This window comes from Anser cygnoides, chromosome Z, assembly GCF_040182565.1.
Source record: "Anser cygnoides isolate HZ-2024a breed goose chromosome Z, Taihu_goose_T2T_genome, whole genome shotgun sequence".
In the NCBI taxonomy this organism is placed as follows: Eukaryota; Metazoa; Chordata; class Aves; order Anseriformes; family Anatidae; genus Anser; species Anser cygnoides.
The window spans coordinates 59,511,754-59,537,309 of record NC_089912.1 but is presented as its reverse complement, the minus strand read 5'-3'; the positions used below and the strand labels follow the sequence as shown (position 1 = coordinate 59,537,309).

Genomic DNA, 25,556 nt, shown 5'->3' with positions numbered 1-25,556 from the left:
TGTAAAATCCTCGGTGAGCAGGGAGCATGTGGACAGTGCAGTCAGTGTGTGAAGCATCACCAAGAACCACTGAAACACTAAGGGATTTTAGGCCAATGTCTAATAGAAACTTCTGGTTGATTTGGGAACCTGATTTCTTAGGAGGGTAGGGATAAGTTAAAGTATTTCATCGTAAAGTGTTTTAGGACTGGAATTTGAAAGATAGCAAGTGCCTGGATGGAAGAAGAGGTGAAGGTGAAGAAGTGGCCAGGAGATGAGTCATGGCATAGCTATGGGCTGCCCAGATAATAAACACAGTACCATGAAGTTGCATGGGAAGTACCAATAAAAGTACCAATAAAAGAATTGCATCTTCGCTCAGATATATGCATGTCCTCAGAAAAAAATTTATATGTTCTTGGTCCATGGGTATTGAAGTCAAACCCTGTGGCAAACAAATTTTCAAAGTATTGATGTGGTTGGACTTCTTACCATGGCAGGTGTCCTTCTCCCTGTTTTTCCTTGGAGCAGGCTGCTCGCTGGCTGTTGTAGCTGGCACGGGGTACACCACCACAGCATTTCTTCCAGCATAACCTTGTTGCAGGCTGTCCTGGTGTTTTGCATTGATATGGGGTGAAAGCATGTATTTGGGAAACATTGCATTACCAGGTTACACATGGGCTGGCTTGACAAAATGGTGAGAGTGCTGCAAATCTGCTCTTCTTTCAATTATTCAGGAAAGCAGTGATAGTGAGTGTCAGGATGGTAAGCTTATTTAGTGAAGTGTCTGGCAACAAACTTTGCTCCCAGTGTGACTGCCCTACGTCCAGTTTTAAGCAGTATCAGAGTTGACTGGGTTAGTTTTTGAGGTTCTATTCCATACAAGCCCTGCAATTTTTTCACTTAATATCTACTCTCCCACAAGTTAACATTATGGCCAAAAGTTATCTGGGTTTGACATACAACAGACAGGGTATTGTGCTGCATATCTGCCAGTAAAATAGATAGACAAAGATAAGATTTCTGTCACTTAACGATTGGCTTTGAATTCATGTGTACAATGAATGTAAGACCAGCTTTCGTATGCACTTCCTTCTCTCCCCTCCACGCTTCCACTCCTTTGGCAAAGCACGTTTATTTTGTTGAAGGTTTTATTTTCTGCTGAAAATGCAGGAAATTCAGACAGCTCTCTTGGAAGCTCCCCAAAGCTAATACAAACAAGATACATATGCTTCTCTTAAAGTAACTAAAAATAAAGTAAATTATTTGAAACTATTTAGCTGTAGAAATTCCCCTGCAAAGAGGAAAGGGAAGTTTATATCATTATAATTGTGGATGCTGTTAAATTATGTTATCAAGGTGAAATTCCCTGGAGTGCTAACTTGTCTATTCCACACAAAAGAGTATATCACACTGGAGTTTATAATAGCTGCATTACAAACAGGTGTGGAAGAGCTAACTACTGAATATCCAGAAACATAAACGCTTGAAGTACTCCTTAGCATCCATAAGGCTAGCTGGAAATAATCTGATGGAAAATGAACTGAAGCTGTCCATTCATCCAGACTTCTGTGTGCACACAGACAGCTGATGGATCAGGAACAGTTTACCAAATTTTTCCTTCTTGGTTGTCCCTGGTGGAAAAAGAAGAATGGCAGAATGTCTGTCTGAGGTTGATTTGGTGTTCTTTGTCTTTTTGACAGGTGTTCAGTATACAGTCTGTCTATCCTTGTTTTTCCATTGTAGACAAAATTGGCTTTAAAGTTGTATTCATGTCATGAAGGTAGTAGCTGATTACAATTACAAGCTTTTATGTTTTCTAATTCTTTTTTTTTTGGGGGGGGGGGGGGGGGGGGGGGGGGAGTGGAATTTCATTGAAAATAGTCCATATGAAGAATTACATTGAGGTATCACAGCAAGAGGCTCAGAAGTGAAGAAAGGCCATTCTTCATAAGGTCTCCTGAGCAACCTTCATCCTCACCTTTTCTCTCTGTATTCCCTCACCCATATGGTAGCATTCAACCCCACAACTCAGGGTGGGTGGTCCCCACCGAATAAATGCAGCAACTCAAATGTGACACAGCCGTGCCTGGTAAGCAGAGCATCGTCCCCGTAGCTTGCTGTGCGTTCCTCTGACTCTTCCTCCCCAGCGCTGGGCTGAGGGACAGGGATCGGGCTCGCTCAGAGGCAAAGGGAGCAGATGACCTTGAGGGGGCAGTCAGAGCTAGCTGGGAACGTGTAAAGTCAGAGCGAGTTCCACTGCTTCAAATTCTGGAATTGCTAGGAAGGAAACTATTGAAGCATCATGACTGTCATTACCAAGCTGAAGTTCCTTTAAGTAGCTTCTTTGCAGCTTTTGCATACTGTGTGCACTGATCGCTCAGCCAGCGAGGGGCCTGCAGTGTCGGCAATTGTGAACGAAAGTCATTGAGCTTCATCATAAAGAAACTTGCACTTTTGAGAATTCAGATGTCAAGGCGTCCTTTTACTGGCAGAAAGATACTACTTGCTAAAAGCCATTCGTTGTAATAACCAGTAAATTCAGGATTGTGTTTGTACAGGCTTTTTGTCAGCCTGTGTTTCCATCATCTATTTCTTTGATATTGTAGGTGACATTTCCACTTTATTTCATCAGGTTTCCTTGGATTAAGACTTCAATATGATGTGCCTTTCCTTTTTTCCTTTGTGTGTGTGTGTTTTTTTACCCTATTTACATTGTGCAGGTCTAGCATATTGCATTACCCATCTCTGCTAGAGTGCTGTTTTCTTAGGCAGATAAGTTTCTTCCTCCTCAGATTGTGTTAACTGTATAACTGCCTTTTTGATAGCGTGGCTGTTGTGCCATTTCATCAGGCAGAAACCTATAGCAGTTATTTATCTGAAAGTATCAGTTGGCTGGAAAATTGCTGCAATGCAATGTGAGTGCACTGCCAGTGAGAAGTGGGACTTTTTAGTAGAAAGTGGTGTCCTGCATCCCTATACATATTGTTGTGTAGTGCATTTAAGAAGGTCTTGCCACAAAATAAATGATGCTGTTAGATCTCTGATTTAAAAAATAAAATAAGTTGCAAAGTAAAATTAGTTTTACGGTTATTTTTTGCATTGGATTGCCTGTTACTATATATACACAAGGGAAAAGGAAAAAAAAAATTTGCATTTAAGTGAATCCTAGCTTGTAATAAATAAATACCTAATCACACTATAATACATGTGGACAAGAGTTGAGGTTAAAGTTTGTGCGCCAGTGCTTTTTAGCCTAAAGCAAGTTGTAATTATTTTGTTGTCTATCCTGAAAACAAGGCTGAAATATTTCCTTGAATTCAGCTGAACGGTCGCTCCAGTGAGCCTGCAGTTGCCAGTTGAACCATTAATCCCGCTCAGGTGTGAACGGCTGCACCCTGAGGCTGGCAGGGGGCGTCCAGCAGGCTGCGAGCCCCAGCCCTGCTGGTGACCTGCCGTACCGCGACTGCTTCCTCGCTGGATTGCAACAGAGCTTTGCTGTCCTTCTGGGTAAATGGTCAAAAATGCGGAATGTCATTGAGAAATGTATCAACATCCAGCTTGCATCCCTGCTATGAAACACACAGGGTACCACCCAGCACCAGGGCGGCACTCGGCTTACAGCCTGCACCCAGGGAAAAGGAGACCCAGGCTCAAGCGAGGGGCTGAGGAGGGGCTCGGGGCTGTAGCAGGAACAGTAGCGCTTGGATCAGTTCTGCTGCGACAGTACATCTGGTGTGGCAGCTGAAGGCTGGCTGAAGTGAAAATCTGGCTGCTGAATTCACAGGCTGCAATTGTGGAGAAAATGGCTTCCCCGGGTTACCAGAAATCTTAAAAAGCGTTCCTTTCTCTGAAACTTAATACAAAGCTTACTTCATCCTGAAAGACAGCCTCACGTCCACCCTTGCATATATAGGTCCCTTCCTAATGTCACAAGTGACTGAAATTCTGATTCTCAAATGACTGTTATTTTCCATGTAAAGTAGCATAGAAGAAAACAAAGCAGAATAGTTTTGCCTTGTTTTTTTTGGTTTTTTTTTTTTGGTTTATTTTTTAGACTATAGTATAGTAACTGTAAGTTACACAGTGTAAGTTATGAGGGATGGTTAAGGAAAGCTAACCTGGATGATACGTGGAGAGGCCTACTTTATTCACCTAAGAATTAGTAGCATTTAGGGGCTGGAGATTTGCATTTATTCATAAAAGAACTTTTAACCATTTCTCCATTATTATAAATGTTAAAATTAATGTAATGACAAATTAATTGACAAGGATAAGCACTGGGAATGTTCACATGGAAAACTGAAAGATAGGTACTATAACCTGTCCGGGGGGGGTGGACCCAATGATCTCTGGAGGTCCCTTGAACCCCTATAATTCTATGATTCTGTGATAGCCAAAGCAGGTTTTTGGTGACACCAAGCTCTTGCATCCTTGATGGAGTGATTTAGGTGCTTTGTCTTCTTAGGGGTGAACATGCCTGTAAGGAACCTAACTAGAAGCATCTGCTTGGGGGTTCGTATTTGTGCTGCTTTGTATCTATATCACGTTGCACAAGCCATGTAGTTTTGAACTGTTTTTGCACTCCAGTATCTTTTAGCAGTAAGTAATCATTAAATTCAATGGAAGTCTGTGCCCAGCAATGGTATTTCAGGATGGTCAGAAACTTTAACATCCAGCTTCAGGTTGCCTTGGCTTTGCACATCGAATTTGTGTTTCTTTTTAGTATTTATCAAACTCAAGTTCTTTTTCTGCAGATAATGTTCTAATTTCTGCACTGGTCATGTTTTCCTCATCCTCTCAGCTTGTTTCCATTTTCTTTTCTCTGGCATTATCACTTGTTTGTTCCTTTTTCTTTTAACAAGAGAGGCACAGATTACCCGGAGCTGTACCTGGCTCTTCTGTGTCTGTTGTTGCCTGGTTTGTTCCTTGTGCAACCAGAACATGACCAGGCTTCTGGCCTCTTGCCTAGCTGTTTCTGTTGGAAAATTGAAATCTTTGCAAAAAGTTACCACATTTTATTCCTATCCTGAGGAGGAAACATAAGAAAGTTAACCTAGGATTACCTACAGCAATGTTAGTGCTGTGCCTATATTCCCTTCCCCTTTTTTGGCTAGGTTTCCATCTCAAAAGGTTGCTACCAAGCCTTTACCTTTCACATTTCTTTTAATGATTAATGATATATAATGATATAATTATTTCTGTGGGCATAAAAATGCAGGGAAGAGTGGTACTCCTGATTATCGATAGAGGCATTATCCCAATAACTGTTTTGTAAAGGAATGCTGTAATTATTTTAAATGTGAACGGCATTTTGAATTTGTCAATTATAAGCAATAGGAAGATGCCATTACTTTTAACTACTCTCTCACTTAAATGTGCTGTTTAATAGATCGAATCTTGTCTACCTGTCCCCCCAAATCAATGCCTGGCTTTTCTTTTCATGTAGCAGCCAATCCAGTCCAAAGCAGTATTCTCACAAGGTTGCTGTGGATGATGTCTTCAAATGCAGATACGTGTTCTGCATTTCAGCTGGTCTGGAAGTTAATCTGCAGCGTGATAAACTTTTTCTCTTCAACTGCGAAATGTTTTTGTAACCTTACTTATATGTTTCTTGATGCCACGTCTAGATGCAGAGGTGCTGTGGCTTGGTACTGTTGATATAGAGCAACAAAAGCACGCAACGCTTTATCAGCTCTTACAGCATTTCTCCATTGTCTCATTCAAATGCTGTCCTTGGCTTTCTGCTTGTTTTTTCCTGTTTTGAAAACTTCTAAGCCTTTACAAATGCTTTAATCGCTAATTATAGGAGCGTACAGCTCTCCAGATAAAGTATAAGTGATACCAGGATTCAGTCCCACGTCTCTGTTTTTTATGGAGTTCATTCTTCTTATACATGATTGCTTTTGGTATAGTGAGTTACAGGCAAAAATTTTCACTGTAGCTGCGTTTGGGTCCCAGATTTTTCACCTAGAACATAGTAGCTCAAAAACAGACTGTTGGTTCTGACCATCAGCTTTTAAAAATTTAAATACTATTAATGAGCAATAACCTATGGTAACTTCTAATTATTTGAAGCTCACCAATAGCAGCCTGCCTTTTCGTGAAATAACATGTTTGTCGATAATACAGTTAACAGCAATTTCTGCTTAAACTACCTATATTCCCCTGTGTAAAGATGAACACATTTTATTTAAAAGCATTTAGTTTTTGAAAAGCAGTTGAGTGGATTGTTCTCTTCCTGGTAGCTGAAGAGATCTCACTTGATTCTGAGTCCTAATGTTTCTGGGAGGCTTTAGATAGAAGAGGTGCTCTTAGCAAATCCCATTCCTCATGTAAGGTATTCTTAGACCAGATGGACAGCTGTTCAGCAGTTTCTTACAACTTTTTGAGTTGCCTGACAGGTACCAAAATGAAGTCTTAAAGTGGAAGCATTCTTTTAAGTTTAATGTCTGGTTTCAAATGCTTGTGGAGTGCCTGTACCATAGTGACAAAAAACCTTGCTCTTCTAACATACGCATGCTGATGCCAACGTGGTGATTTTGAGAAGTACCCCTATTCCCATCTGTAGGCAAGGAATGCAGGCACAAAGGGACGTGGGATTTATGCATGATCACAGAGGAAGTCTGCACAAGTTATGCCCTCTCTGGCTTAGGATAGCATTTCAGCCACTAGATCATCCTGCTACATTGAGAAGTGAATTAATCTAATGCTCAGAGCTTTTTAAAATGCCACCATAATATAGCGTATTCTGAAATAAGTCCAAGTTGATAGGCAAGTATCACTCAGCTGATGAGTTAACCAGGTCTAGATTTTTTTTTCCAGATTCCAGCTGAAGCAGTTATTTCAGTTTTTGTCCAGTATTCTTAATAATATGTGTTTCAGAGCATCTAACTGGGATGCTATTTCAGAGCATTCTAACTAGAAAACCAGAGAGGAACCACCTGCATTTTGAATGTAAGGATTGTTTCTGTCAAAGAAGAATATGATCCCGTTGACAGATTAAGTAGCTGCAGTGATCAGGTTCGTAAGGGTTTTTGCTAACATTGTTAGCTACGGTGGTTGAGGCAAAGTCATTAAAAAAAAAGGAGATCCTCATGTTCAGAAAGGAATCTGTGACCTCCACAGTCAGCCAGACATCGTTGTTAAAGAATAAAATTTATTTGGAGTGCACACCAAATATTGTTTCTTCAAGAAATCAAAAAAAAATGTCATCACAAATTTCCTTTGTACATGCAGAAGACAAGCTGTGGGGATAACTGGATTGCAGTGCTGCTTTGTTTCAGCAGCAGTATGAGAACAGGCATCCCCTTCTCTGCAGTTCCCAGTGCAGTGGAAGAGCTGGAGGAGCGGGTTAAGGGAACAATGCGGCCTTCTGCCCTATCTGTGCTTGCAGGAAGAAACTGTCATTACATGCCTTTGCTTTGAATTGAAAGTAGAGCAAAATGGTAGCAAAGATTTTTGCTCTTTATATGAGTCTAACCAGGATAGTGACAAGTTCCTGTAGTCTCTTCTGCCTTGGTAAGAGCAGTGGCATTTGTCTGACAAGTGATGATTCCTACAACACTACCCTATAATAGAAAATAACTCAGCTGGATACAGATTGAATGACAGTCCAACAAAATGCTCTTGCAAGTACAGCCTCATTATGAAGTATTTAAGTGTCTTATGATAACTCAGAAAATGACTACTTTGCAGGTAGTCGGCAAAAGTAAGTGCCAGTGGTTTCAGTGTTCGTACCCAGCAGAAAAGCTCAAGCCGGTTTGGCATGATTCACATTCTGGCCAGACCTGTAAAGTCTGACGTTTGATGTGGTGGGGAGACCTAGAGATAGGAACAAAGTAGATTTGCCTTTTCCCCCTGTCCCAGGGGAAGGCAGCTCTCCAGCCTGAACAACCTCATCTGGCATATCCTGATGTGCAGCCCGAGGAGAGAAACCCGGCAGGCTGCCCATGGTTAGGCAGTGCCAACACGCATGCAAGCTTGTACCTGGTGGCAGGTTGTTCAGCTTGGAGAGTTTGAGTTTAGTAGTCATCCGGAATGACGTGTCAGAGACATTGACAAGATGAAAAAGTTTATCTTGAGCATTATGGCTTAGTGCACTGCAAAGGAGATTTCTTTTTTCATTTATTGTAAGTGTTCTTCAATGCTGAATTAAAAAAAAAAAAAAAAAAAAAAGGCCAGGGACAAAGTATGGAGAACAGGACAGAGGCAAACATTCAAGGTACCATGTGTTTTGATGCAGTCAATTTTCCTCCCTAGTCATTGCTGCTTCCCTTTTTGACAGCCACATTTTATTTTTCTGATTTTTCTTCCTGTTTCCACCTCTCTTCTTCTCCCTATTCCCTATCCCCTACCTACCCCTGATAAGGGACCAAAAGTAAAATGTATGAAACTAAATTGATGTTGAGCTGCTTTTACCTAGCAGAGGAAGTATTGAAAAGACTTACGTTCTTTTAACCCTTAATAAATCTGGTTACAATATTTGCTCTTTGGGATGAGATGATGGTTCCTGTTGAGAAAATCAAACTATGAGGCTGAATACTAGAGTGCAATGCATTCATTTAAGATTTTGGTTATTACAGGAGAAAACAGATCTCTTTCCAGATATTCAGGCATGCCAGATTAGTTCACCATTGAGACATTAACCAGCTAATAGCTCCATTAGTAATAATTGCCTATGCATTGTCTTTATTACCTAATATATTTTACAATGGAAAAGGGCACACTAACCTTTTATTCCTTTCTTAAAGGCACAAGACCTGAATGTGATCGAGGAAGTGATCCGAATGATGTTAGAGATTATCAACTCCTGCCTGACCAATTCCCTTCATCACAACCCAAACTTGGTGTACGCGCTGCTTTACAAGCGGGATCTGTTCGAGCAATTTAGAACTCACCCTTCCTTCCAGGACATAATGCAAAATATAGATCTGGTAAGTGATCTATTATTTAAAGGATGCTTACACTTTGTTATTTGATCTCTTTATCCTTTTGAGAAGTGGAAAATATTCATCTCTATCAGTTTCTTTTAGAATGTGTTCAAATGTTGAGTTTCCCTCCCCTATTCTCTGGGCCTCCACTGTGACTTATTTTGGGCAACATCTTTATTCAACAGAGCCAGAGGGACTTGGAGATTCCTCTGGTAAGGAATTCCCAACCTGTGACACATCTTTCACTTCCTTTAAGGAAGAACAGTGTCAACTTCTCCTAACTTCCCCTTGTTATAAGTCTGTCTTACGGAGGAGAAAAAGCAGGATTTCATTATCAAGAAATCATTTTCGTTTCTCTTACTCCTATCACCATTCATATTAATGATTATGGGGGACTTTGTTAAATAGCTGTGAGCGGGCACTCAGTTGCCTCATTGCCTGGCCTGTATCTGAACATATGTTGCTTTCACCTACAAAGTGTCTCTCCACAGCACTCAGCAATCCTGTTGGGTAAATAAATGCTTTGGAAGAAAACAAAAGGAAATAACTTGGACCAGAATCTGTTACCAGTGTGGCTCTCCACGGACTGCATACTGGCATCTGACTTGGGAAAACAGTTAGTTGTTAGCTGATTTCTGCTACATCTGATAGTGGCATTAATGTTCATATTGAGGGCCTGAGTAATGATTCCTGCTAGAAAATAACAGATGTAAAGTGCAAGAAGCCCCTATATGTCCTCTAGGCAGTATTTACAGAGCTGAGCAATGCTTGAAGTCATGCTGTGACCTCTGGGTGCAAAATGCTGGAAGTGGAGGCCTAACAGGGTGCTAAATTTCTTGCTGCAGTGAATAGAGCATTTATTCAGTATGAGTAAAAATCTGAAGAAGTTATTTTTTTGATTTGCTTTTACTTCAAAATATTACAGAAGATTGACAGATTTTTGATGATCCATAAAGGAAAGTAATTTTTACTCTTGACAAAAATGTAGAACTGAAACCCTGTTCTGTACCTAACCCTTCCTCTTCTGTTCTCACTTCATATTTTCTGGTCATGCAAGAGTTCGGAGAGCAGAGGTTTCAGAGCTCAAAACTCTCCAAACTTTTGGCAGCTGCAGAGTACAGACAGCATGATACTGCCTGGATGATCAGGACAAGTTGTCTCCAGGTTGTTTAAAGCGGAACTGGGTGCAGTCATGATACCTATGCTCTTCATTCCTGACTGAGATAGGGACCTTCTGTGTTTGCATGTCCAGAACCAGGAAAACTAGTGGTTGGCAGGTCCTTGTGCCTGACAGCTCCTTGCCTCCCACAGAAAGCAGCATGTCCTTTCCCTTGTAACAGTTAAATGTAGGTTTTCCTCAACGATTTAAACAGTTCGTCCCCAAAAGTATGTAATATTGGGTTACAGCATAATGCCAGTTACATTCTGAAACTATTTAAAGCTTTCCAAGGGAGCATGTTGAATTTTTAAATAGCTCCTTTGTTAGAGAAGCGAGGATGTCAAAAAAAGATTATTTTTTTTAAATGTACCTGTCACCAGCTGGCAAGTGGTGAGAGCTGTCAGGTTTGCAGATCTGAATAAAATATTAGATTCAGCTGACTCCTCTTCCAGCCTGCCACATCCTCCAGTTCATACATGATATCCGCAGTACTACCATCCTGTATAGAACAAACCTTTGTCTTGTGTGCTAAAGCCAAAAATTTTTTACTGGTCTTTCTACCACTTGAAAGACTGGCGAAGCGTGTTAGCCTTGCTGTACACGTGGGGAAGCTTGCTGGTACCACGTGGGCAGTATTTGAGAAGAACCAAAATGAGATGCTGGCTCCCAAACTTTGTTCCAGCATTTCTCTGCAGTGATGGAGGTGAGAGCTCTGTTGTCATGGCCACACAGGATGGTGAGATCACATGAAATGGAAATGTGCTCCTGGCTCAAGAAATTCCTAAAACGTATGTTGTTGGAAGCTAGGAGGCTGTATTCATGGGAAGGATCTCCCTCTTCTTGACCTGCTGATATTCTTTTTATTTTAACATCCATCCCAGCCATCTCTTACAGACAACATGGTGAGCTAGCCAGGTTTCTTGTGTGGCCTGGGATGGTTATTCAGAGAGTGAATCCACCACCTTCCTATACACCAGGGAACTTTTACTGGGTTTGATGCTGCCGTGCTCATTGTATAGCAGTGAAGTTGCCACCCTGCATGTGTGGCCCAAAGTGTGTAGATGGTAGGTGTAAATGGCAAGAGCTGCAGCTTTTAGTCATGGGATGGGGAGAGGAGAAGTTACCTTTCCCACCCCCTAGAGCCTGTCTGCGGGGTCTGTGCTGCGTACTGGTTCCATCCGTGGCTTCTTTTGCACAGGGAACTACACTTGGATTATGTCCACCCACCCTACCGTGGAAGTGCAATTTCCATCACCAGATGCCACTAGGGGTCCATGTGAGCAGGTGTATGTTCTGCTCTGTGTCGCTGTGATGTCCCCCAGTGCTTCAGCAAAATCCTTCTTACATAGGGTGTAAGATTTTCTTGTCCTAAGCTGTACTCCAGATTTGTATTTGGAACAGAAATACTGCTAGACAGCGTGGTAGTGCTCCGTGTTGAAGAAAGCTGACCAAAATACAGCGTATGAACAATCTGTAATGATTTTTGGACAGTAAAACCGTTGCTAGGTTGCCATGTCATGAATGTATAAAATAAGAATGACATATCTTGACTTCAATAGTTACTGTTTTTAAACCAAAATAGGAAGCACGGAAGAGGTAAAAATGCTAAAAAAAAAAAAAAATAGAGTTGGAAAACGTACTGAGAAAACAGTAACTTGTGGTTTACTGCTCAAATAGAAAGAGGCATCTGCTGCAGTCCTGTGTGGGTATGCAAAGGGATTATAGCCCAGAGGTGTCCTCTCAGCCTGCTCATGCTAGTGATGTGCTAGCTGGATTACTCTGGGTTTAGGCACCATGGAAGAAATTCTAGGGAGAAACAAGAGCTGTAGAAAACAGGACTTCTGAGGACAAATAGAACAGGTGCTGATTAGCCCAAAAGAAGACTAAACCTGATATTGTTCAAATAAAACACAACTGTGAAGAGAAAGGGAATAACCTGTTCTATGTACCAGTGGCATGTAGGGCAAGCGACTCGTGTAAATTGTGACAGAGAAGATTCGCAGGTAGGCGTAAGGAAAGACTTTCTAGTGTTTATAATAATGAAGCACTGTGGTAGATTTCCAGGGACTTCAACACTGGAGACCTCCAGATCGACCAGCATTTGACTGGTAACACTGGGCCAGGAGACAGAGCAGAAGTGCCTGTAGGCACACGTGAATCCGAGCACGGCTTTGCAGCTCGACCAGCTGCTCAGAGCAGAGTGGCAATTGCCCAGATTAACTCTGGGCAGACTTTGGCACGGTAGCTCAGGACTTTGCCTCAGGGTTTGGACTGTTCAGTTTGCTCTGCAAAGGTAATCCTGGAGATAACAAGTAACCTCTGTGAGCTTCATAGCTGAGGCAAAAAACAGATGAATGTTTAAGGGGTCATCAGCGTATAGAACATTATTTTATTGAAAACTGTATTATACTATCTACCGCTGGGTTTTTATAAATAAGCTAAAAATCACCATTGCCAGCTGATTGGGAACATATGGGAACAGTTAATGCTGTACAGAAGAAACTGAAATCAAAATACCTTCTGTTTCCCATTAATTTACTTTTCATTTTAGAAAGTCATCTTAATGGGATATTGTGCATCTTGTTTAGCTAAATGGGATATTCTTCCTCTGGATGATGAACAAAGAGGAATGCCATGGTTCCTGTTCTGGCCTACTGCAGAAATGTTTCAGCTGTGAGCTCTCTCTTTGCCTCTGTTTCCAAGGTGGTCTATAATTTGGTCAGCAGACTCACATGTGCCAGGAATTTGGTGAAGACTCTTCACTAGTGATTTCTAAAGATGGGTTTGGTTCATGACCATCATAAGAACTCATTGGCTTTTATTACTTTCATTCTTCCTAAGTCTTCTGTGAGCTACTGATAGATATCGTGTGGTTGAACAGGCTTATCTAGGAGCTGCTAGAATTTTGTTTGCAAAATAGCCTGATAGAAATCAGGAGGTCGGGAGCAATGGCTTAGTGATGCAAAGGATCAGATTGATGCAATTTCCTACTAGGAATTTAATTCTCCAAAGACATTTCCCTGCTAGATTTTAAAATTAGTTGAGCTGGCTTGGCTCTGGCATAGCAACTTCTATTTCAAGACCTGCAGGACTTGCAGCGAGCATGAGAACTAATTTTTCATGGTTTTCCTTAAAAAGCCTGTATAAAAACCTTGATCCTGCTAATTACTAGAGCCTGGCTAAAAACTTTCAGTGTTTTTTTTTCCCTTCTCCCCACTCCTACCCATTTTCTTTGCCAGGAGTGAGGAAATGGAAGCTGAGCACCTTGAAAAGTTCACATCTTTGAATGTACTCCTAGTTTCAAGAAGAAGCTGAAAACCTTTTCAGTACTTCAAGTTTGCTGATAAACCTTTTGCATTTCTCCTGCTACTGAACTACCTGGAGCAGTTGCGTCCATTCTTAAACAAGGTGGCTCCAGGGAGGGTTGTTTTGCTTTGCTTTCCCTCCAGGACAGAGGATGACTGTCGGCTACTGAACATAGCTGTGATTTATGTTTTCCTTAGGAAGCTACTCAGATGAAGTGCTAATCCTGTGGTACTTTGTAACAAGAGGTTTGTTTTCTCCTTTTCTTCTCCTTTGGGTGCTCTGTGAATAGTGTGTTACTCTATCAGTGGTGAACAAGGCTGGAAATGATAAATAGCAAATGTCAAAATGTATCTTTCTCTTCTCATCACACAGAAAAAAAAAAAAAGAAAAATAATGGAAAAGGAATCCAACCTTTTTCATTTGCTGCTAAGTTGTTTCTCTCTCTTGCAGAGCTAACCTTGAAAATTGTGGGCAGAGGAGGCAACAGTGAATTGCACTGTTATTTTTAGCTGCAGGAGAAAGTGAAGAGTTGTAGTGTTAGTTAGGCAGCAGTACTGCATGTGAATGGGTTTGGGGCCTCGCAGCACTTCAGTTTACACTGAAAGAATCCAAGTGGAGAAAACATCTTGTCCTTGATAGCTGTGCTGCTTGGTGCATGCTATAGTAAATATAAATACATATTTCTTTACCTCAGACTGTCAGTCATATTGAAAACAATAGGTGGACAAAGTTACAGACCCTGTGGTTATTTCCTCATAATCCAAAAAGAAATCTCCAAAACCTAAAATGCCTCTCTTAAATCTTTCTAAATCATTTTAACTTTTTTTGTAGCATTTTTAATCTCTGGAAATATGTTGTAAATTTATGGTTTATAAAACAAAAGGACTAAAGATGAGTCTCAGGAAAAACTGACCTCTTAAATGGAAATGCTTTACGAAAAACAATTTCGGAAATCACTATAGAAAACGGTTTTTGTTTAGAGGTCTTGAGTACATTATGCCACCAGAACTTGTGCTGCTGTCTATACTGCTCAAGAAATCCCCAAGCTGATGGCAACCAAGCCGTGCAGCTGCATGCACGTTGCACAACCAGAATTAGGTGCTCTGGATAGGGCAAAGCACTGCACCCTCCAGATACACAGTTTTATCTGGACACTTGATAATACATTCCTGATGAGGGGTTGTTTAATCCAGGATTAAACATGCCTTTTAATCTCTGTTAATATGGAAGCCAGCTTGGAGAGAGGTTTTTAAAAAGGGTTGTGTTCCTTGCATGGAGAGGGCCTTTCACACGTCATGACTTGGATCCAGATAATTCACAGGGTCTTGTTAACCTTTGTGTTGCAGGGCTTGCAGTTATTTTCAGCTTTCATAGACCAGTTACCCAAGTGATCAGTGAGAGGATAACTTTCAGAATATCAAAAATAGGTATGATAAGAAAAAAAAAAAGATGTGTACATCTCTGTCTAGTTTTCATCTGTGTTGAGACCTGCTTTTTTCTATACTTTAGAATAATGTGCTCAGCATTAGGTTTTAAAACATGTGCTAAAACTTGAAACTCATTTAATACTATCCAGACAATTTACTTTTTCTAGTTTGTTTTCTTTTTAAGTGGACACGGAATTGAAATCTGTTCATTTTCAAGATTATTTTAAATGCAGCTCTGTTACTTATGTGGGGAAAATAATTAAAGCTCCTTCAAAGGAAAAGGCTACTTTTCCTTGACATTATGTTAAGCTTTCATTTTCATCTTTTGTATTTGGGCAGATAAGTAGGTAAAGTGTTTGACCTTCAGGGACAGAGATGGGAGCTCAGGAGGTAGGGAGGTCATGCTGGATGCTTTTTGATTTTATTGCTAATAATAATAATGATAATAAGCAAGTGCCTCTTCTTGTATGTCTTCTGTATAATTCATCTCATTTTGTGTTGTTTTTTTTTTCCTTGTAACCAGTATCTCATAGGAGTACTCTACTATCAGTGTTACAAAGAGAATTACTCCAGTTCCATTTTGTCTGAAGTAGAAAGACAAATAACACTTAGAGATACGTATTATTATTTAAGTGGATATTTTTAATTTTAGTCTTCAACTACATACCAAAAATAGCGATTCAAAATTCCTTGAAATGCTGACATGCCCTGTAAATATTGGAAGCCTATCTCACTTTTGTTCTTTGTGGAATATAACTCAACCAAGATTAGTACCTTTACCACATAAATATAAAAAAAACTTTTTAAAACATGTTCAGATTGGAGCGTTTGTCTTTCCAAAATAGGAAATGCCAGGATTCACATAGTATCTGCAAGCTTCATTTGGTTTTTGTGTGTATGCTTTATGATAGTATTTTATCCTTTTGATTAAAAGCCCAATATTAAGTTTTGCTTTTGTTGTGGTTTAGAAGAACTTGAGCTAGCAAGGAGCACTAGTGAGATGTATTCTCTGCATGAGCTTGCCCTGGGCAAGGATAGGTTTCACCCGTGATTACTGACAACAGACAAGTGTTGAAATGCAGGAAGGTGTTTTTTCTTTCGAAGTTTGTGGGCAACTTTCTTGTTTCTATAGGAGCTGTGTATCCTCCACCAGCAATTTGTCCCAGACTCTATGCCAAAACCATGTCAGCCTGCCTCTGAGGTCCTCCTGCTCTTTGTGCAAGCTGTTTCTTGCCGTTTTCCTGTGTAATTTCTGGTTCCTCCCTCCAGCTCCTTCACTTAAAAACTCAGCACATCTTCCTATTCCATTTTTTGTTTTCCAAGGATCAGAGATCCCAGTGCTGCAGTCAGTCCTTATCTGTTAGAATGTAAAACCTGCCTGCTACTTCTGCCAGAGGCAGTGAAATTCTCCCCTCTTATTCAAGTACGGAGATAATTGTAACAGCCATACAGAAGGTTAAACCTAAAATTTCCCTTGACTGATTTCCACGCTTCTGTTGAGTGAAATAAAACAGAATCAAAACCAAAAAAATACGTTTTTATAGATATATATACCCACCCAAAAAGCAGCTTGCAGCAACTGTCATCTCTGTATCCCACTTGGTTGGTGCTTCACAGTTTCTAGAGAAAATTGTTTTGAGATCCAGCAAATCTACCTGCTCAAAACAAGGACTAGAGTTTCGAGGATCACAGGAGAGGAACAACAAATTTGAATCCCAAAGAAACCAAGCCATCAGCTGTCTTTGTTTTATTAACAGCAGCTGAGCTGGGAGGCATAATTAGGGTAATGGTTTCTGGCTCCAGCTGTGTCTCACTACAGAACAAAGAGAGCTCAGCAGAGATTTTGTAGCATAATACACTCTTCCTCCTTCTACTTGGGAGAATTAACAAAGATTACTCGATGCGCTGGAGGGTCACAATTCAGCCACAAGCGAACATTGCCACTTTGCAGAGAAGAGTGTGTCCAACGCGTATGAGAAGTCGGGCAACCTACCAGCAGTGAGTGAAAACCGTGCATGGCCCCAGCCAAGGGGCATCCGGGTGCTCACATGTGCACGAGCTCGGTGAAGTACCTCTGACTACCTTGTGGTGCTTTCAAAGGACTCTAAGTAGGCGTTGAAGTTTTGCCCCATATCTTTTTCTTGCTGTTCTGAGCTTCAGTTCCCCTGCGTGACTGAGGAGTTCCTCTGGGAGAAGGGATGGGGCTTGCAAAGTGTGCTCTTTTTGGATGAAAGGAGCTGTAGAAATGGAGGTTTTCTGATGTCCCACATGGAGAACTGCCGGTGGAATGTCTGCTGCTGGTGAAACCTACTGAGCTTGGAGAGGGATAAAAGTTAAAGCCTGACCTAACTGTGTTCTATCTAACAAGGACCAGCTGGGTCACAGAAAGGGGGGTTGGAGTGGAAATATGGTGAAAATCATCTTGGCCTCACCAGGGAGGATGAGAGCATTGAGAGGGAGCGTACAGGTCCTTGGGCCTGGGATTTGTGATGGGGGAGGTTCATGAGGGACTTCGGGTGGTTAATTTGGGGAGAAGAGGAGGTCTTTTTGTGTTTTGTTTTTTTTTTTCTTCAAGTCAGTGTGGCTTTGGATGCTACAAAACTACCGGGCAAGTCATGTAGACTCTTGTAGTTGTATTGAGGTATTTAATGGTTGTCTTAGAGCCCCCAGTTTGGGAGTCATGGAAAATAAAAGGATTTTACTTTAAGACTTGAAAACTAAACTAAATTTCTGGCCCAAACTACAAAAAGTGGACAAGAATGCCCTGAAAATCCTGATGTGCCTGAGAAGGATAAGATTATAAGCCATGTTTCAGCGTGCAGTACTTGAAAATCTTAATTTATTAATTCGCTCTATGTGTTAAATTGTAAATTCATCCACACATTAAAAACAGGGCAAGAGAATACTGATAATTATGCTAATTTGCCATTAACAAAGTTTTCCTAATTGTGACACAAGCCATGACATGCTTATTCTTTAAAAAGTACAGATACATTTATCCAGGGAAAGAAGATGAAAGCTTCATGTGTAAATTGATACAAAGATCTTTTCTATTTGTTTATGTGCTCTGATTTTTCATTCCAGGTGATCAGCTTTTTTAGCTCCCGATTAGAGCAAGCTGGAGCTGAACTGTCAGTGGAGCGGGTTCTGGAAATCATCAAGCAGGGAGCTCTTGCTTTGCCCAAAGACAGGCTAAGAGTAAGTGCTCGAGACCTCGTCAATTAAAGTGTACTGTTCAATCAATTACATACATACGCTTTATATCTGTAACGTCAAAACATCATTTCTCCTATCAGTAGCGGCTGATAAGGGGATTACTTTTTGGATTGCAATATGAATATGTTTTCATTTAAATTCCTAATTTGTACTAAATGTTTGGGTGAATTTTCTTGAATAGTTATTAAATTGAAATGTGGAGGAATTAAAATCTGCTAAGGCTAAGCTTTTCTTCATGGTCTCTCTAAGATGCACCTCTCTGTGTATTATTAAGATGTAACCAGACTTTTGTTGTTCTCATTTTCTTGTTAGTGCATTCTTCTTTCTCTAGAGTTCTGCATCTCCGTTTGGGTCTACATAACATGTTACAAAGATAAATTTCTGTGGCTTTAGTCTTGGATTAAGAATAAACCAACCTAGTGAAAATCAGTTCAGGAACTGCAAGTCTGGTCAACATGGTTGAGAGCTTTCTATATAATCCTGAGCAGACCCCTCAGTTCTCTTTTGAGAATCTCAAACCTCACAAGGGATTTACCAACTTGACAGGTTCTGTGAGGCTAAAATCCATTAATGGCTGTGTGATGTTTAAATACTGCAATAACGAAATCTGTGTAAGTGTGTACATAAATGGGAGCTCTGTGGTGGGTTTTTTTTACATCCACCACAATTTTTGCTTCTCCACTGTGCCAAGTGTATTTTAAATACTTAATGCAGAACCATTTTTGTTCTTACTCCATGATAAGAGAGCAGGAGCTTCTTCTTGAGACCCATTTCTTTTGTAGTAACTTCAGGAAAATATCATCTGATAAGGCATACTGAGTACACACAGCCACTGGCGACGGATGGTAATTTATTTATACCCTGGTAATTTTAAAACACCCAGTGGGAATTGTCTAGCTGGCTGCATATACTAATGTATTTCCTACAGTTCCCAGTGTCCCTGAGATGGCGCATGTAGCAAGTCAACCAGACTGAATTACTTCAGGAGAAAGTGGTCTCTAGTCAGAGCCCTGAGCTGCAGTACAGGAATAGCCTCAACAGCAGCAAAGGAGTTGTTGGATCCAAATCCTGTCGTAGCCCTTCAGGTTGTGCCCTTGCTGCGTTATGGTGCTGTGAGTAGTCAGTAGCAATGTGTGCAAAACCAGGCTGCAGGGAAACACTGGATCCTTTGCACTTCCTTTCTGTGAGCTGCTTTTTTTTTTTTTGGTGACAACATAGTCTTATGTGTAGGCAATTAAAAGCTCTTCTGTTACAAGACTACAGTGATTATTGACATAGAGCCATTGCTAAATAAGTTTGTTACTTACAAAAATTGAAGGTTTTATCACTTACTTAGTGTGCCAGATTGACTTGCATGTTGGGCCACAATTTAAAGAAGTGTTGTTTCAGGAGTGAAATCCTGTCAAGCTTACATTTTTATGCATTAATGATAAAGTGTTCAAAATGACATGTTTATAGTGCCACTTAAGTCAACAAATGAAAAATTTTTGGCAACTACTAAGCTCTGTAAGTCCTTACCAAGCAGTACAGGGCTTCCTATTTTAAGGATGGTTATAGTGTGACTTAGAATGCTTACCTCTGCTTCAAAGGACTTTAGTTTTGGGGCAGGGTTACCAAGTGAACAGATACGGAGACACAATTCTTCTACACTGGCCACTTGCACCTACTGGATTTATTTTATTTCAAAAAAAAATCCATTTAATCCCTTTGCTAAGCAAAAGTTTGGTCATAGCAGGTTACTTTTCTGCATGGAGGAAGCTGGTGACACTGACCTTAGCATTCACAGCTGCATGCATTAATTTGTAAATGCTCATAACTCCCTTTCTTTGCAAAGACAGTAATTGTGAGTAGCACACAATTTCCTCCTACAGAAATCACGTTGTAAGTCTTCATACCATCTGCCCTTATACTTCTCTCATAGGGGTCTCACAAGTCTCGCTGTTTTTCAGGCCTTCCTCCTCTAGTTTCTGAGGTTTCCAGGGGAAGCTATTCTAAAGCTTGACAAAATCATATTAAGATCAGACTAAAGATATAGTTACACAATAATGTTGGCAACTCTGAGGAATTTCAGCAGCTAAATAAAGGAGAAAGCTTTAATCCTCATGCCTTTAATGACACTCTCTGGGCATGTCTGGATGGGTGGGAGCAGCCCTACCCACATTTGCTCTGCCTGCACAATAGGCTCAGTGGCTGTTCACAACACTGAGCTCCCATCTGTATGATGAGCCTCCCATCTGGAAGCTGTATAGCTGCACAGAGCAACTAATACTGCCTGCTGAAAGGACGTTTTTCTAGCACATACTAGCTTGGGCACAGCCAATTGACAGAAGTGGCTTCTGGAGAGGAGTTGGCTTGTGCCTGGACAGCTTGGACAATGTGTGGAGGAATTATGGGTCTGTCGCATCTCGGTTGACATGACCTACATGTAATTACAACGTGCAAAGCTGTGGAGCTTAATCCTGAGAATTTTTGGATTAGCTTTTCAGTTAATTACTGATTAATTTTCAAGCCCTCCCTGCTTTTACCATGATACACTCAAGTGCTCTAAAGTAGAGTAGTCCCTGCAGAGATACACCTACCTCCTAGAAATTGCCATCTTCAACTCTTTAAGGGAGGTGGTTTAATAAACACAAGTTGAGATTTGGAAAAATGAGGAATGAAGCAGCGCTTTTACTCACTTGCTTCTCTGCAGCTCAACAAAACAATGGTGTTTTTCCTTATGTATGAGTACGTAATGTATGCACAGATAAATATAGCGAATGTTTTCAAGTTGCTTATCTTGGCCTTTGTTGAGGAAATGAGCATTCAAGAGGCGTTATATGTATTCAGATCTTGAATCTGTTGCTTAGACCATAGTTCAAACATGAATAAAGGTAAACTAAAAATAACAGCACTTAGAGCCATGATTCTGATCTGCATAATGGAGCTTATCAGCTTTGTAGCACACCCTCGTACTCCTCCTCCCTTTCACTGTGGGAAGTAGCGTGTGATGCAAAGTGAGCATGTGTGTTAGCAGTAGGGCATGTATGTAGGTATATGCATGAGGAAAGATGCCTTTTCCTGGCAAATAATTGTTGGGAAATGGAAGATCCAACTCATATTTTCCTTACAGTTCTGGAGCAGCCTGACTGCCACTGAATACAAACAATATAATTAACATTATTTTAAGCGTATGCTTTTAGCCATGTGCTGTGGAAGGCAGGGAAAGTCCAAGCTGAGTAATTAGCCTTTTAGAAGACTTCTGCATAAACAGAGAGATAAAGGGCAGGTGCTGAAATCAAGAGCTAGTTATTTCTCCTTCGGTCTGTGGGAGGAGATAAATGAAGTTAATATGCCCGTGACTGAGGCAGAAGCCATGGTTTGGAGATAGAGCTGTCTCCTTCGCAGACGAGCAGCCCACAATCCAGGCTCCCTGTTTTATTGCAGAAGCTTATTAAAGGCAATTTAGAGATCATAGTGATAGGTGAAAATTGGCCTCATTCTTTATTTTTATTTTTTTAAAGTTCTCAGGCTGCCTTTCTTCCCTTTGGTGAACTATCTGCGCTTTCAGGAGTCGGAGAGTGAGAGAAGCAACACTGTGTTTGGAGCCTGCGAGTTATCTCAGGATTTCAAGGGGAGTTAGCCAGCTGATAACTGGTCTTCTGCAATAAGTGGGAAAACTTGTTTCGAATGCCAGCTGTAGACTGGAAGCTGACATTTGGGTTCATGGAATGATCACACTTGGGAGGCCACAGTTAAGGTTTTATAAAAGAAAACTTCCCATTAGCTAAGCCACTTAAAGCAGAGACTTCATTTTCACGAACGTATTCTGAGCTGCCCTGCTCCTTTTCTCACTGTGTCAATTAGTATTTTTGTCATCGGTGTGTGTTCTGTCATATGTTCTTGATGTGTTATGCAGACATGCCATTATGCTATCAGCTTGCACCCTTTTGGTATGGTACAAAATTTAATATTTATTGAAGTGCATTCTAGTTTCACAGGCATTAAAATTTCACAGAATATGCAAAAGGAGCAGAGGTAAAAGCCTTCAATCTCTTGACAGAACAAGCTTTGCATTAGGTGTTAAAAGCACTTCTCATAGGTTTCCCCTTCTGTTAGCAATGTACTTCCAACTCCTTCAACTTCCATTTGTTTCATAGGAAAAAGCCCCTAATCATCAAGGCACCAGAGAGCAGGGGAAAGCAGTAAATTGTCATGGGATTGCCGGTAGGTACTGCCTGTCAGAGCCAGGCCGGCACAGCTTTGTATCCTTGGCATATCACCCAGCTCCTGGGGAAGCTGCGCCAACATCAAAAATTCTGCTACCAAAAATGTCATAACATGGTTGTTGATGGAGGTGGCAGCGAATGCGTGCATCTAGCTCCTGTCTGTGAATTTGTATGGCTGGTCTTTGCTGTAAAGCTGAGTTCTGTTCCTAACCCAACTCCTGGCCACAGATAAAACCCTTTGCTTCAAATGCTGTTGTGCTTTTCACTTGAATTGGCTGTCTAGAGCAAAGGGGCTTGGCCAGGACTCAGGCATTGCTCCTCAGCTGGTAGAGAAGCTGTGCAGCAATCTGGGCCCGCTCAGCTGCCGCTGGCTGTGCAGGGCCTTCCCGCAAGCTGCCTCCCGTGCGGGGCATGAGCAAGCGTGGTGCTGAGCACGCGGGGCATGCTCTGCATGGCCACGGCAGTGCCGCTTCTGGGACGCATCTCTGCGGAGCCAGCTGGTCGAGGGGGCGTGCCAAGTGCTTGCACCTATGGAAAGAAAGTGTACCTGTAAAAGAAAGCGTGTATTGAACTTGCCAACACTGAGGGAGCCTCGACAGTCTCTGGTTTGGCTGCCGAGCTCTCTCTGGAAAGGCCAGGGTGCAGTTAGGAGAGAGGAGATGTCATGTGCAGTCACTTGTATTGTCACGCTGCGCAGAGTGGCAGAACATGGGTAGCGCTTGCAACAGTGTCCCACATTACAAAGAAAATTATGTACGCATGCTGCCTAAAGTGAGAGATCACCCATTGCCCCGTCTTCCATTACACTTGCTCCTGGTGATAGCTGCAGCACTTTTGTTTCCGGAGTCCTGATGTCCTAAGTCCCCAGTGATTATTTGGCCACAGCAAGATGTGGGCTTTAGAGTCCAGGAACAGTGGTTTTTAATGATCTAAAGTAAACCTTGTGGCAGATCTGTAATTCTTAAGCTGTGCACAGCTTTCTTGCATTTGTTTTACTGCTGGAAGAGTACTTCACTACTGTGGGTTTTAGATAGAGAGAAGAATGCACAAACTAATTCTGTATGATACTGTAAAGAGGTAGGGACAGAGGAGGGAGTTAAGGAGACCAGCAACTCCTGTTCAGAGCTCTAGGGCACAGTACTAACCAAGAGAGACAGAAAACTTCCTTAAAAAATAAATTCTCCATCAAATTCTTTCTGATATTTATGTTTTTCTTACTGAAGGTCAAAGATCTTATTATAGTGGAAGCCGATTGTGTCTAACACATCCTTAGGACTGACATTAGGCAGGCATCTATAATGCAGACTTCCCTTTGCTGACCCTCGACTGCTGTTAACCCTTAGCCTGAAGAAGATCGGATTAGTAAGAGAAGTGTAAGAAACTTTTAAACAAAGTGCTTTTTGGGCTTTTCCAAAACGCCAAACATATGCTAAGAATAATATTTACAGATGGCATATTTCCTTCTGGCAACTTATACCCTCAATTAAGATGTCAAACTTCCCTGCTTCCGTGAGCTGACCTGTAAGTGATGAACAATAATTCATGTGTCTTTTGAAGGCATTCATTTTAGAGGTTAGATTCTCAGAGACCTCGGGTGGAGAAGAATATACTCCACATCCATTGCGAAATACGATTTTGGGTAATCAAGATTCCAGGAAAAATGATCTAGAAAGTTTTTATGGGCCTTGTGGTCAGAAAATAACTTATCATTGAAGCTGTGAGCATGCAAGTCAGACATGTCTGCACTCAGCTGACTCTGGCTAATCTTAAACTGGGATTAACAACCTGTCTGTCTGAACAAGGGCAAACCCTTACGCAGGTGCTCTTCTATTAATGTAAGCCCAGCTGCTTAAATTGTTGAGAATGAGTTGAAACTAAACCCAATGACACCACTTTATAATAAGTATGTCCAGGCAGGAGTTTATATCATTTAAATCTGTTTAATTAAATGGTGCAAACTTGTGTGTAGGCAAGATCTAACTTAAATATGTGGAACAATACTATTGAAAAACCTGTCTATTATAGTGCTTAAAGTTAGATACACGCTGACATAATTCAGCATATGGGAACTCCTGACTGCGCGTTTCTAAAACTTGGAGAAAGAAAGAAAGAAACAGCAGCAGTCAGGCTCTTAACTCTGTCATCCCAGAGGGGAAACGAAACACAGATCTTTGGGATTATAGTTCAGAAATAAGTGCCACGGTCAGTTTTAAACATTAATATGATAATCCGCAGAAATGTTTCCTTCGTAGGAGATAGACTCGAGTAGCTAGTTAGAACATATAACATGGTAACAAATTTTGCAGTGAATTCCACTGATAGTTTTCAACAAAATTATGTCCCTTATGCTTGTTTAAACTTCTGTTTATATGTCTGGTTACTTTTTTTTTTTTTTAACATTGAAGAAGCCAAAGGCCAAAGTAAAGTAGCTTTAGCATCAGTGGATTCGAAGTCTTTGAAATCTGTTGACTCCTTTTGTTCCATGATTAAAAGTATATTTCAGCAGTCTTTGGAGAAACTTTTTTGTAGCTATATATAATGCAAATACAGTTGATGACTTGGATTGAATACTAACAAAACTTCAGAAGAATCCCTCACAAAAGATAGAAGAAATCCAGTAATTTGGAAGCTTTAGGGAAAGTGAAATAAATTATACTGCAGTCCTTTGAAATGTAGTTTAACTTTTGATTTATAAAAAGCCATGGAATTTCATATTGCTCGACTCAAGATATTTGAAATGTTGGCATAGTCTGGTAGTGTTGGTGAGTCACTTACAAAGCATATTTACTTATTTTTAAAAGTTTGTTTTAAAAAATTTAAGTAAAAAACCAAACAGAATTCTTCATACCGTTACCGTTCCAGTAGGTGTTTGCATGGATTTTGAATGTCATATGTGTCAAGATTTGGTTGTCTTTGGTGTGGTGTAAGACAAGTCCTTTTGCACATAAGGTCTTAGTTACAGCTGAGTATATTATCTGTTTGAATATTGCCAGGTCTAACAACAGTGGTGTGTACTGTGGCATACACAACCTCTGTTTGGCACTCCCAAAGAGAGTTAGCTAACGCTGTAACTGATACCGTATTTATATGTTACTCTCAAGGCTATTTGAAAAGGGGATGTGCTCTCCACCTCTCCCCAGGTGTCTGCTGAATGTGAAAATTAAATACAGTATCACATTTTTTAAAATTATTTTTATAGCATTATGGGGAAGGGACTGAAAATACCCACCGATCAAAGGGCTCCAGAAAACTCAATTTTCAAACGTGAATGCTCCTGAGAACCCAAACAACTTAGGTTTGCTTTTACGTAGCAGCTGTCAGTCAACTT

General features: G+C 40.8%; 1 protein-coding gene across 13 annotated transcripts in view; it reads left to right on the top strand.

The window, feature by feature from the left end:
• The window catches only part of DYM (dymeclin), a 206,531-nt gene that overhangs the window by 156,694 nt on the left and 24,281 nt on the right, over window positions 1-25,556 (top strand). For 11 of the 13 annotated variants that reach the window (XM_048079759.2, XM_048079753.2, XM_048079754.2 and 8 more), the window contains 2 exons: window positions 8,733-8,915; window positions 17,889-18,002. In XM_048079759.2, coding sequence (XP_047935716.2) covers window positions 8,733-8,915; window positions 17,889-18,002 — 297 coding nt within the window. The remainder of the gene's footprint in view (window positions 1-8,732; window positions 8,916-17,888; window positions 18,003-25,556) is intronic. The other 2 variants (XM_066988520.1, XM_066988519.1) reach the window with 1 other exon arrangement.